The sequence below is a fragment of the Parasteatoda tepidariorum genome, chromosome 12 (genome assembly GCF_982258835.1).
Source record: "Parasteatoda tepidariorum strain Cologne lab strain chromosome 12, Ptep-v5.0, whole genome shotgun sequence".
In the NCBI taxonomy this organism is placed as follows: Eukaryota; Metazoa; Arthropoda; class Arachnida; order Araneae; family Theridiidae; genus Parasteatoda; species Parasteatoda tepidariorum.
The window spans coordinates 36,442,853-36,457,275 of NC_141766.1; the positions used below are offsets into that span (position 1 = coordinate 36,442,853).

Here is a 14,423-nt window from a genome sequence, read left to right on the forward strand (position 1 = left end):
AAAAATTTCAAATCATGGCTTGATAACACATGAAAAATAGTAAAGAAATATTGGACTTGAAAATTAATAAATTTACAATAATTTAATTAAAAATATTGTGTACTTAATGAAAACTTGTTTACAGTAAAGGATGCTGGAACAATGGATTGAGGTATGATTGTAATAATAAGAGTTTAAACCTTGAGAATACTTAGGCCCATAAAATAATTTTTAGCCTTTGTGAAAAAGCAAGCATTTATACACAGTCAACTCATATATGATTTACATGCAATATGTCATGCAGTGATAGGATGTATGGCATTGTACAACTGTCTTGTAAGCCTTTGCAGATTCTTTCTTTTCTCACACTGTCTTGCTTTTGATGTAGTTAAACTTATACTAACTATGCTGTTTTCAATCTTGAAAATCTTGTTCTTATGCAACTTTATTATATTCTGTCTATAGGAACTATTTTTGCTTTAGGTAATCTTAAGCTTTTATGGGAAAATTTCTTATACAGAGGGTATAGTTAAAGGAATACTAGTTTCAACCCAGTTTCTAATAATTTATTCATATCAGCTGTAATTGAACAATATAAAGTACTTAATTAATTATTCCACTTTTTTATTTTCCTATTTTTTATTACTATAGTATTATGTTTCTGAGGGGAAAAAAATCTTCTTAATTTTACTAGTGATCCATTAAAAGTTGTAGAATTGTTTTTCACTGTAGTAAATTTATTCTTAGGAGGAATCAAAGATGCATATGTTGTACCCATTGCCATGAGTTACGAAAAATTGCTAGATGGAAACTTCATATCAGAACAGTTGGTATGTATATTCTATGTCTTATGAAATATAAAATATTGCTAATGATAAATATTATGTAAGAAATATTGTGTTACCTGTGTAAAATGATGAGTTAAAATTAAATTATATATAGAATTACTGGCATTATGAAATTAATCATCAAATTGATGTTTTGAATGAAATGTACATCTGTAACAATGGGAATTTACTAGTTACTGAATATTGCTGTTTGAATTATTTTTCTTGCAATTTATTAGTTTCCCTCCTTAGATTGGTTTCCATGCTTGGAATAATTAAGCTTATTGAAACAAAAATTTATCGTATTATGTTGTGACTAACTGTTATTATTCTGTGATATTTTGTCATAATAACACCTCAAAACTAGTTAAATTGGGCAATAGTTGAAATGAGCATTTAATTTTTTTAATGTAATAAACATTTCTTCCAGCTCCAATATTACTTTGACAGTAGTACTTTAGTACTTTTTGATAGTAAAAATTTAATTAAATGCTGTTTAATTAATAATGTTACTTCAATTATTTCCTAATTATAAATTTTTAGGGAAGGCCAAAACAAATGGAAAGCTTTACAACTGCAATAAAAGGTATTTGGAGAATATTACATTCTAATTTTGGGACAGTTAGAGTAGATTTTTGCAAGCCATTTTCCCTTAAGGTATGTATGATTCTTTATTTATTTATTTTGTAAATAGCTAATTTTATGTTGTTGTGAAATTAAGATTTGTTATGTAATTTGTTGATCTGTAATGTAATTTTTTGTATTCTCTGAAATTTTAATTTAAGCTTTAATCATATTTAAAACATAAAATATATTTTAGTACTAGAAGTAATTCCTTCATAATTTAATCAGAAGAATTCCTCAAGAGCTTATGATATGAATTTTTTATTTTTGTTTCAAGAAAAGCTAAAATTTTATTATTTGAATATATTTAATAAATTCTAAATTAAATTTTGCTTCTGAAAGATGTCTAAATCGCAAATAATCGTGATTTAATTTGTACTTTTTCATTTAAAGTTATTGTGTAAACCTTTCATTTAATCTATTGTTAATTAAATTGGTATAATCAGAAAAAATCTGCGCTATTGTTAACTTTTTAAAAATAGTTTTCACATATAATGTAAAAATGTATTTGAAAGTAGGTTTTTGATTTAGTATCTAAATACATTCTTGTTTGTATGTATAAGTGCCTCTTACTTAAATTTACATATACAGGGTGCAGCAAAAAAAAGGACACTAACTAATTTCTTTTTAATTTGTGTGTTCATTTCTTTCTGTCACCCACTTTAATTATAAAATATTTTATTATATATTGTTAAGCTATAATTTTTTTTTCATTCAAAAGAAATGCTATTTTAAAAGTTTTTAAGTAAAGACAGTGTGAAATTATTCGTTTACTCTGTACAGTAATCTCTTAATCTTCAATCTCTTTAGGAACTGCTTATACATTTGCATTAATATTTGAGCTCAATGTGTACTTGATTTAAATGATGAAATATTTTATAGGAATTTTTGTGTGCTGCTGAGTTTTCTTACAATTCTCCTGCAACTGCATTGCAACCATCATTAGGGCATCAGAATCAGCACTTTTTTAACCACAATATGAAATCCAGACGAAGATCAGAATATGGAACAGAGATTGTGTCGGAAGATCATAGGCAGTTAATTAAGGATCTTGCAGATTACATTGTTTATGGTAAGAGCTATGATGTCGTTTTTTTGGGATTATAATATCTTATAATGATAAAAATGGTGATACGAGTGCTACATTAGTTATAGGCTTTCTTTGAAATCTCTCTAAGCATCTTTAATATGTTTTAAAAAATTGGATATTTTCTAATTTTTCGGGGCGGCTTTTAATGTGTCTGATGAGTGTTATAACGATTTAGTGATACTCAAACTCATTTCTGAATTATATTCAAAAATAAAGTTAAACTTTAAGGGTTTTCCTTTACAATTTAAAATTTTATATGGGTATTTTTCAAAACAACTTTTTTTCAATTAATTGTAGCTGAATTTAAAATGATTTCAGAATAAAACTAAATTGTCTTCAGACAATTTACATGTCACTAATGAAGAGGAATGTGACAGGTAGTTTGTGCAATGAAAGAATTTTTTTATTGCATTAAGCGCTTTGATTATCATGAAAATTAGTGCATACTCTAATTCAGGGTTGTTTGGATAGTTTTAGGTACTATTTTGATATTTATATTAGGTCCAACTGAATACTTGTACTTAACTGAATTAAAGAAAAGAGCATTTTTAGTGAGCATCAAGATATTTTTGATCTAAATTTTTCTTAAACTTTTTTTGTTGAAGTGTAAGATTTTCTGTTTATTAATGATTTTATAAGATACAGCTGGATTCAGCATGCTTTGCAACTTTACAATGACCTTACTTGTTCTGTGTGATTGATCTGAAATGATTGCTCACATGGTGGTTTATCATTATGACTAAATTCTCTAAGATCTTTCAAGTTTTGTCCTACATATTTTAGTCATATGCTGTATTTTAGTGAAAACATGTAATTAGAACAGTACCGGTCTTATTTCACAAAAACTCAAACTTGATTAACAGGTTTAAAAAAATATATAATTCACTTGAAATATTTATCTGTATATATATTTATCTATATATATTTATTAACTTTAAAAAATAGTACCTGCATGTGATGGTATGCAGGAGTTAATTTTTAGTAAATTAAAAAGTGGGAAAATATTTTCAGAAAAGGCCATATGTAATTCAAACTGACATTAATTGAAACTAAAACTTATAACAAATTTGTGTGGAACCTTTCACTTTAATAGTTGTATATATCACTTTTTTGTTTTCAGTGTAATTTTTTGTTTTCTTCTGAAAATAGTTTTTATTTTTTGTAATCTTCCATTCCTTTTTTTCATTATTAGATGCTTCAAATGCTTATTCTCTGATGTCTACAAATCTTTTGGCTTTCTTGTTGTTGACTAAACATAGGAAGGTAGGTTATTTTTATCCAATCGCATGACATATTTAGTAGTTAGAGTAATTTCTTATTAACTGCAAAAAATGTTCTCGATATTTCTTTTCGAATATTATCAACTGTTTTTTCAATCTTCTCTATTGTTTGTTATTGCAGGGTACTACCTTTGATCACCTAGTAAACAGCATGAGCTGGTTGCGAGAGGAAATCTCGAAAAGGAATAAAACTCTCAATTGGCACGGAGACTCTGATGAGCTTGTTGTAAGAGCTTCTAGATTATTAGGTAGCAACCTTGTACATGTAGAAACTGTCCAAATGGAATGGTCTTTAGATCAAACAAATAATAACAATAATATGAAATTATATTATTACAAGCCATCTGTAAACCTGCCAGAAGTCTTAGAACTTCAGTACTATGCCAATTCTGTTCTGCCAGTCTTTCTAATAGAAAGCATTATTAGTAAGTTTTGTGATTTTATTATGTTATTTATAGTATCACTAAAAACTTTTACTATTCATTCAAGAATTTCTTTTTATATAATGTTTTTAAAAATCTTTAATTCTAGTCAATGCTGTCTATTCATTTGTTTCTGATGACACTATAAATAGAAATGAAGAAAATAACACTTATGTACAAAGGAGTAACATTCTGAAACAGTCTTTAGAATTGTGTAGCATAATGCAGTATGAGTTTATATTTTCCCCTGTAAGTTAGTTACCACCATTTTTCGAGTAACTTGTAAAAGTTAGAATGTAGTTTGATATCATTTCTCTTTTTTTAGCCTGGAACAAGTGTTTGTTCTGTTTTGAATGCAGCAATTGATGATCTGTTAGAAAACTCCTTATTGCAATTAAAAGATGTAAGCACACTTTTAAGCATTACATTGAGTGTATTCATATATAGTGCTCGATTTGAAATAGGTCCCTCATCACTTAACTCTAATGTAGTTATAGTACTCTAATGTATCAATGAAGTTTATGGTTTGTAACATCCAACAAGATAAAGATGGCGTTATCACATAAAATTTTTTATCATATATTTCTAGAAAAAGTAAATGTCAACTTATATGTAGAACACTATTAAATTTCTAGTTTTAAAGCTTTCTGAATTATATCTCTTTACGAATCAAGTCCCTTTCTTTTCCATTAATATCTCCCAGGTTAGGATTAGACTTCCATTTTTTAAATAAAGTATTATCATTAATTTAAATAAAAAATTTTATTGCAGGGCTTGTTACATCTATTCATTTTTTAAAAAAATAACATTTAAGGCTAGATTTCTTAATAAATTTTTTTTCTTGCTACCTGTAGCTAATTGTTTTTAGTTATTTTAAATGCTTAAGTGTTAGGGCTTGATTTTATCTAATAGAATTGTGAAATTCAAATTTGGATTTCCTTTTTCATGATTAACTTTTTCTGTTTTTTATTATTTGCAGTTAAAAATGAACTATCAGGAATGTACGAAGAGATCTATTCTTTTATTGTTTTTATTTTTTGGGAAAAAGGAAGCTCATTAACAAAAACAACCTTAAAAACCAAATGTTATCAAAATCTTATTAAAGTTAAAAAATATGAAAGATAAAAAGGCTACAATATATTACTCTGACATTAAATTCTGTATTTAATCAAACCTACTCAATATTTATTATTCTATTCCTGATCGGTATTTTTTTCCTTATAACATTCATTTATTCCTGTTATCGTTTTATTTTTCTGTAGTTGTATCAATGAGTATATGCTAAGAAGTTTCTTTCAAAGCAGTTTTAAATAGGCATATCAACACCTAAAACACACTACACATTAAAGTGTTTTCATTTATTTTTGTTTTAAAGCTCATCCTTTTCCTAAGTCATTCTTTTTAGCTTATGAATTTTTTTTTCCTGTGCTTAAGGTTAAATTCTTTTCCTACTATTTCTTTTGCAAAGTAATTCATTACTTTCGCATTGTTTTTAATTTATTTTGACAGCTTAGGGTATATAGTTTTATTGTTATAGAAGTTTTAAAATGAGAGTACAACTATGTCCAGTTTACTTTGCATATAAATGCTTTATTTGAAACACCAGGCAATTTCTATATGTTATAAAAAATATAGTGTTCAATATTAATTTTGTCTTCACCACAATAATTAAATAGCTTAAATTAATTTATTGCTTAAAATATTTTCTTGTTTGAATAATGTTGTTACTGTGAATAGAAATTTAGAGCTATAAAATTATTAAAGCTGTCTTTGTAAAGATCTCTGATGCTGGGCAGATATCTATGGGTACACCATTGACAGGCGGGATAAAGAAGCAAAATTAATGTTATGGTAGAAAGTCTTAATGTCATAACACTTCTTTTTTTGAATTTAGCTTGCAATTTTCTTCTTCAGATATATGAAATGTAAAGTTAAAGCATACTAGTAAAATTTATTAAATGATTTATTAGCTTTGCTCCTTCATTTTTTAAAATTTTTTATTATTATTATTTTAAAAATAAGAGTGGCTAATTGTCTTTATTTTTAATCAGTTTTTTGGCAAATTAATGATGCATATCTTAATTAAGTGTCAGACAAAATTCTGCCGACACAACTTATTAAAGTTAAAGTGGTAGCTGAAACATTCTAACAGAAAGTGGTAACAAATTTATCATTGAATTATAAATCTGCTATTGTTTCTTTCTTTCAAATTTTTCTTTTTTGTGACTCATTGTTTTCTAACAGTCCTTTAAAATTAGCATTTTAGATTAATGTGCTAGTTAAATCCTTGATCATTCTGGATCAATTAGTAAATTGCGGTAACTGAGTTACTTCTTACGAAGTTGAAACTTTGTTATGAATCTTATTTTAATTTTATAACTTTTTCAATTTTGCTTTAATTTATAAATAGTTATAGGTGAATATTGAAACTTTTGTAGTAATTACAATTGTTGGAACATAGACATTTTTCATCAAGCATTTACTTATGACAAAATATTTACTTTTTTGTTTTATCTGTTATGATCCCGTACTAAATATTGAATTTTTAAATCCAATTACTGTTACAGAACTCCAATATATGATGTTGCTCTTTTAAGTGCATTCTAATAAAATATTTTTTTTTATATCTATAGAAGTCTGTCATTGGTAACACTACTGATGCACTTCCTGATCTTATTGTTGATGACTTTTTCATTCATGGTGATAGACATGAGTTAAAACAGGAAATTACGGTAGGTGAAGTACATTTTTTAGTAATAAAAGTTTTTAGGAGAGATTTATTGAAAGAATATCATTAGATACCATAAAATAGGGTTTCTTTGTGAGAGGTGGAGTTACTTTAGAAAACTCACATTTTCTGGATTTAAGGGGCTTTTAGAGAAAACTGAATTAAAGATAATTGTTGCAGAATATTTTATCTATCTCAGGGGCAATATTAGGTTGTGAAATTGCTGAAATTTCTATGATACTTTATAAGGGTTGATCTACAAAACTTGTGTTTCTTTTGCTTCCTGTGATGAACTTTGTCAGATTTTATCTGAAGTACACATTTACACTGTTATTATCAATAAACTAAGTAAGCATTCAGATTTCTGGTATAATGAGCATATTTTATTTTTAAGTTTATTTTATATGTCATGAAAACTAATAATATTGCACATTGGGTTGTAACCAAGAATATTGCATGGCCAAGAATGGTATAGTTTGTTCACCAGGAGTTGCAACTTGGCTCCACTTCTCGGATGCTGAGTTCATTTCAGCCTGGGAGTAATAGGAGAAATATCTCCACGCTTGAAATTGAGACCACCCTTGATGCGTACCATATGTAAACAGTGAATTCTATTTAACTTTCATTACTCTAGCTAATTAAATATATTTTAAATTTAAAAACTGCTGTTTTGCCTGTAAAATGTCTCAAAAAGGAAAAATTATTCACTTAAAAGAGAAATATCATCAAATTTATGAAATATCTAAGGTTAAAAAATGGCACATAAAGATTGTGGAATGAATATTTTTATCATACTATTGCCAAATAGCAACCATGTTCAGGATTGTTCACATCGTTCTCCCAAAAGTAGCGGAATATTATTCTTCGGATATCACGCGATGTAGGTGGAGCCAAGTACCAACTCCTGGTGAGCGAACTTTAGTTGTCATGACTGTGTAGGAAAACTGATATGGACAATGTTTTTTCTGATGTCAGAATACCAGTAGAAGTGGTAAAGAGATCAGTGCACTGAAATAGTCTGAGCCATGGGCGGATCGTGAATTTGTGGGGCCCTGGGCTGAAACTACTTTGGGGCCCTAATAGCCGTTTTGTCAAAAAACTGTTTTCTATAGGAATGTAGATAAGTATATAGAAAAAAATAGGACAGTAAATTAATCTTATTTATTTATTTATTTATTTTTTGTCTATACAAACAGCAACTGTACAACATTATTGCAAAAGAAATAGACAGGTTATGTGTAGTTATGTTATATAAATTATAAAGCAACCTTTCTGCATTTTGGAGCTGCAAATTCCTTTATTTACTCATCACATTGTAAGTCCTTCGTTAAATCACAATTTATGGAAAGAACTGATTAATTATTTAGTCGATGGTTCGACATTGTTGTCCTATATTTGTTTTCTATATATGACATCCTGGAGAGAGAGCGCTCAGCTTCACAGCTAGTAATTGGCAAAAGTTAAAAAAATCTTTAAGACAGTGTAGCAATTTGGGAAAACATCAACAAATTTATTTTCATAAATTAGCATAAAAATTTCACTGCAAGAGGTGTAAGACTCTGGCTAAGACTGAAGTAAATAAGATTTTAACTGAATGCACTCATTCACTAAATGCTCGTCTACGTCATCTGGATAATAATCAACATTATTACGTACACTTTCCAGATTTCCATATTTTTGTCTTGCAAATCCATTAAAAATTTGAATTTCTTGTTATACATCTCATAGACTTGACTCCTTTTATTTAAATCCATAATCAGCTTATCCAACGCAACGTTTAAAGTGTCTCTTTTAAATTTTTCTGCTCCGTATACTGAGAATTTATCTGTAGACTTATCTGAAAATTTTGGAGTAATGCGTCTCTTGTTTATGTCATTGTAGTCTATTCCCACACTAGTACTTAATTCTTTAGCTTTCTCTCCGTATTCCTTTAGCTTCTGATCTGATTGGTGCCTTATGTTTTTCACGAGGTCTTTTAATGATACAATTAATTTGTTGCCTTCACGTGTCAACGACACTAACATTGATTTCTTATATTCATTAGAATTTTCATGATTTTCTAAACAAGTTCCTATGTGTTTCCAATCAGAAAATCCGGTTGTGTATTGAGAAGAAATTTTAGAAAAAAGTTTGCAAGTCAAACAAAAAACAGTACCAACCCTGATTGAATAACATAACCAAGATCTTTCCAATGATTGACCATTTTTCATTTTCTTAATGAAATACCTATTTGAAAATGTTCTGTTTTGTTCTTTGCATTTCTATGAAGCTGAATATATATTTTTCGGATCTTTATTTTGAAAGTCAGTCATTTCATGTGAGAGTATGTCATTAATAAAATCCTTATTTAGCAATTCTGACCACAAGCCCACGTCAACATATTTCTCAAACTTAATATTCTCTAAATTTCTTTCCGCCTCGGTATTACCGTCCTCTTGCTGAACACCAATATAGTTTTCAGTGGGATCAGGGGGTTTCTGGTAGTCAAGACAGTTATTAGTAAACTAAACAAGTTTGTCACTTTGACGACGAGAACAGAAGTGTGGGAAAAAAACAAAATTGCATCGGGCGTTAAGCGGCGCTGCGGGAAGTCCCCCATAATAGACGCGAAAAAATACACTGACCAAAAACAAGCGACGGGTAATTCCCTGTTCCGTTCGATAGACGCGCACATGCATGGGTTGATTGATCTCAGGGTTGCCTACCTTATAATATATATTTTTTTTAATATTAGATATTTTTTTTAATTCAAAATATCACATATTGTTTCCAGTGGGGACTGGGGCCCTTTATATCCACGGGGCCCTGGGCTGCAGCCCAAAAAGCCCTTAAGTAGATCCGCCCCTGGTCTGAGCTGATGATGAAACAACAAGAATTAATAATATTTTGCTTTGTACTGTGTTGTTCACTATTTTTACAAACTACTTAAAGAGGATGCTTGCATATATCAATGAGTTTGAAGATGTACCTATTTTTGTTAAATCCAAAGAGAGATAATATATTGGACATAGTGCAACCATTAATTTTGTCTGGTACGTAAGAAATGAAATGACAAAAAATTCCCCTTTTCAGCAAAATTTCTAATAATTCGTTTGATACTGATTTTAAAATTTAATTATAAAAAATAGCAATATAAATTATAATTATTGAATCTATAATACTAATAAAATTAATTACGATATTCAGTCTGAAGTAATCAGGTTTTTTTTCCAATTGTTTTGTGACCACCCTGATGATGATAATGATAAATATCCCTCTGATCTGAATTAGATCAGATTCATGAGTTCTTTCACCTTAAAATATTTCCATGACATACAAAGGTCTCTTCAGAAGAGCCTTGCATACTGAGTTAACACAGTTAATCAGATGTTGCAAAATGGCTTTTGCTTTACTGCTTTTGGTGCAAACTGCAAATTTTTTAGCACCATGGGAACATCTGAGGGTTTTTAAATGTTCAGTAGACAGTTTAGTTAAAGCAGTTTAATCTCTCCTGTCACTTTTGTCGTATTGAAGCACCAGGACTCTTACTAAGATATCATGGATGTGGTGATGGTTGTTTACTAGTGGTATTTATAGAAGCCTTACTTCTTGAGTATAGCTCAAGGTACGTCAGAGGTTCAATACTAACCTGAATCATAGAAGCGCCATCATTCCCTAGGTCATCAGCAAGGTCATATTTTAAATTCGCGTAGGACGAAATCCATTGTAGATGAAGCATAAAAGAACCAGACAAGATCTTGAATTTCTCTATAATTCTAATTCACTTTTGGTCCCTAATAAATCTTCAATTTTATGGATATTGAATTGCATTTAGACTATCTGATAGAATCCAGATTTTTTCAGTCAAATGTTGCTCATAAACACAATCTAGTGCCATGTCCATAGCAATCAATTCAGTGTAGAAAACAGAGCAGTGATCAGTATTCATGTGTTTAAGAAATATCTCCACTTCAGGGTGAACTATTTGCAATAGTTGATAAACCTGTTCAGACTGAATATCATAATCAATGATAATAAACCTGTTTTTCTCCATGGTTTTGAATGGAAAAGTAGAGCTGCATAGATGACAACTGTAAACACTTAAACAATATGCTTAGAGATCAAACACTAAAATATACTGTTTTCTGATTAGCTTGTGTAGAAAGTTTAGCTTCATTATTTTGTTGTTGCAAAAGGTTCAGGAGATACATACATTTAGGTTTTGATTGCTTAAAATGTATGACAAAAATATTAATAAAAAAGCTACTAGGTAAAGAGCTGAAAATTCACTTAGCAATCATTCTCAATCCTATTGTAGTCAAGGAAATTCTTAAAGCACCTAAATGGAATGTGTTGTCAATTCTGCTATATTTCTAGATGTTTTTCCTATAGGCTGTAATTTGTTACATTCATTCAGAGTAGCTTTTCTGGAAAGCAAATCTTATCTTTTAATGTTTGTAATATTTGGTTGCATTAAATCTACGAGACATTTTACTTCCGATATAGACTACTTTGACTACTTCCGATATAGACTACTTTGACAGGCCAATTGTTTCAATTTTGTTTTTTAAAAAGTAATTGAACTAAAAAAAATGAAAAGTAAAATTTTTTTTAATTTTTAACATTAAATATTATATTTAAATTTTTATTTAATATTGCATTTAATTTGATTTTTAGTTTAGTACAGATCATGAAAACCTCAGCAATGTTCATTTTCTACGCTGCATTTTATCCCCATTCATTGAATCTTACTTCATAGTGGCCTCATCACTGCCCAAACTTGTTGATTCTGAATTAGAAGGTACTAATTGTTTCTATTAAGTTTATTAATTACTATTGTTTCTTTGTTCTTTATCTAATTATTTAAATACTTTTGTAGAGACATCATTACTTCAAGAAATCAAGAGCTTAGGTTCCAAACAAATTCACATTGGACAAATTTGTCATGGTAAGTTTAAATTTCTCTTAATTTATTATTGAATGCTTATAATTTAGAACCATTAATTTTTATAACTAGTTGAAAATAAGATAACTGCTGTTAAATATTATCTAATATATGAATTCAAAATTTATTTTTGAAATCAATTTCATAAAAAGATTAGAAAATTGTTTAAGGAGATGTTATTACGATAGCATTACCAGGTAGGTTATGACATGAATCAGATCTGGACAATTCCATGGTAACTAACATTTAATTTTGCCGACCAGCTGGCCGAGTGGTTAGCGTGTGTTTGACTGCAGAGCCATTGGCCGTGGGTTCGAATCCTGCTCAGGGCATGGATGTCTCTTTCTCTCTGTGTTCTATGTCCTTTCCTCTTTGTGTGAATGTGACCTGCCCTATAAACGGGTTTGTAGTTGTGTGACGTGGGCGACGCTGCTCCACGGCCGTGGTTTCGCTACAGGTTCCCACTGAGTAACCAGAAGAAAGTAGCAGTTCTGGCATTTCTGTCGCCAATGGGACAAACCCCAAATGCCCGCCATTAAAAAAAAAAAACATTTCACTTTGATAGGTTTTCTTAGTTGTAAACTTTTTTCTTAATTGATATATATTTAATAATTTTTAAAAAAAAATAATTATGTGGGATGTTTATTCTATAGCCTAATATTATGTGTATACGAAAAAGGAAGATAATTATAAGTGTTCTATTTAGAATAAAAATATAAAATGTGACTGATGTTACATAGAAAGGACACGAAGTAAAACATATTTTTACTTTGAAATTTTTCTTCTTCTTTAAGCAATAATTGGTTTATATTTTAAAATTAATTTTAGAAAACTTCAAGTTAGCATGGAACATTGAAAGTACACATAAAATGATCTATAGGAAGTGTCAAATAGATAAAAAGCTAATGATTGATGCTGCAGTTTTTATGTGACTGACGTTACTTATCAAACTATATTAAAATTTTAATAAACTTTTTTTTATTTTTAGAAAATACTTAAAATTTAAAATTTTTGATTTTATATCTAAAATAGTTACCAAAAACTAAGAAATTAGTAAACTGAGGGATGCTATTAAATCTTTATTTTTTTTGCTATGTTGTCCTTTGTATCATGGAACTGCCCATTTATGTGCAATCTTAAGTAATTAAAAAAAAAAAAAAATTGTGTAGCACAAAGCTCTTGTTTTAATCATATCTATTGTTGTTTTAAATTTTTATCCTTAAAAAATGCATCTATGCTAATCACTCTCAAAATACTCAAAAAAGCAAATTACAAAATGCTTTTTGAGAGTGTTTAAATGGAACAAATTTGTATTACATTAAATATATCATGTTTATAACTATGCTTAAGTTTCTCTAATGAGGCTATATGTTTCCAGAAGTCAGTGGGGGTGTTGATTTCCGTCTGAATTCAATTCCCATTTCACAAAATGTATGAACTATTTCAATCTGAAAAATTTTATGTAATGAAAGTCTGCTTTTTTTTCCACTTTAGTCAAAAAATTATGTAGCCATACTGTTATATAGTTATAGTATTTTGCTACTTAGTCATATTTGTAGAAAAAATTCCATGTAGCACAGTTTCATCGCTAAAAAGAAAACAAATTATCTATCTTTGCCCAGAGTTGAGTTTGGAGTTAAATTTAAATTCTTTTTGTTTTTTCCTAGATTATTTTTATTATCTCATTATTTTGTGGACATAAAATAATGTGTGTCATTGCTATCAAAATTTCTTACACATTTTTCTAAAAATATACTCTTCAGTACTTTTACTGAATTAAATAAATCTGTTCAGTAAATATTTTTTAAATTGAATTGATTGCAATCAACTATAACTTGTCTAAATCAATGAATTAATTTTATATCGCTAATTGCTTTTTAAAAGCCTTAAAACTAGATGAAATGTAAATGCGTTATTTTTTTAAATTAATGACTTATGAACTTTTTTCTACCTTCTTATATTTCAGTCACATATCTATTATACTTATAAAACATATTTTGCTTTCATTTCAGATGAATGCTTAGGTTTGGACACATTGAGAAATGCCCTGAAATTGTTTGAAAGTTGGAAAGTTATTGATGTTAGATCACATGGTTCACAAAAACTCTATTCACTTCATCGATATTATAATGACACACACAGAATTGATGATATTATTGTGAGGATAAGGAAATTTATGCATTAAAAGTAGGCAATTCTTGAAGAAAAGCATCAAAGAAATGAATTATTGATGCCAAATTTTTTTATTGAACTTTTCAATTTTTGCCATTTTGTAACTCACAAGATGAACAATTGTGGTTTTTGATACTTATTGTATTGAATGAATATATTTTGTGAAGAGGCTTGTAAATCAATATTTTTTGAAATGTGTTTAAAACTAAATTTACCCGTTTTTTAACTGACTGTAACATTTGAGTGTGTGTGTATGTGTAATGTATGAAGTGCCATTTTCTTGCATCAAGAAAATGTATAAAATCTATTTTCTGGGTGTAAGTTCCAACATCTTTGTTATGTCATATTTATTGTTAATAAATACTTTTAAATGCGTT

At 28.6% G+C, this 14,423-nt stretch overlaps 1 protein-coding gene across 9 annotated transcripts in view; it reads left to right on the forward strand.

Moving 5' to 3' along the window:
* LOC107455119 (glycerol-3-phosphate acyltransferase 1, mitochondrial) overlaps positions 1-14,423 on the forward strand; it is a 112,757-nt gene extending 98,334 nt beyond the window's left edge. For all 9 annotated transcript variants that reach the window (XM_071188268.1, XM_016072571.4, XM_071188270.1 and 6 more), the window contains 11 exons: positions 727-809; positions 1,350-1,463; positions 2,313-2,502; positions 3,713-3,783; positions 3,922-4,225; positions 4,332-4,471; positions 4,548-4,625; positions 6,856-6,954; positions 11,607-11,730; positions 11,809-11,877; positions 13,887-14,423. In XM_071188268.1, coding sequence (XP_071044369.1) covers positions 727-809; positions 1,350-1,463; positions 2,313-2,502; positions 3,713-3,783; positions 3,922-4,225; positions 4,332-4,471; positions 4,548-4,625; positions 6,856-6,954; positions 11,607-11,730; positions 11,809-11,877; positions 13,887-14,059 — 1,445 coding nt within the window. In that variant the 3' untranslated portion in view covers positions 14,060-14,423. The remainder of the gene's footprint in view (positions 1-726; positions 810-1,349; positions 1,464-2,312; positions 2,503-3,712; positions 3,784-3,921; positions 4,226-4,331; positions 4,472-4,547; positions 4,626-6,855; positions 6,955-11,606; positions 11,731-11,808; positions 11,878-13,886) is intronic.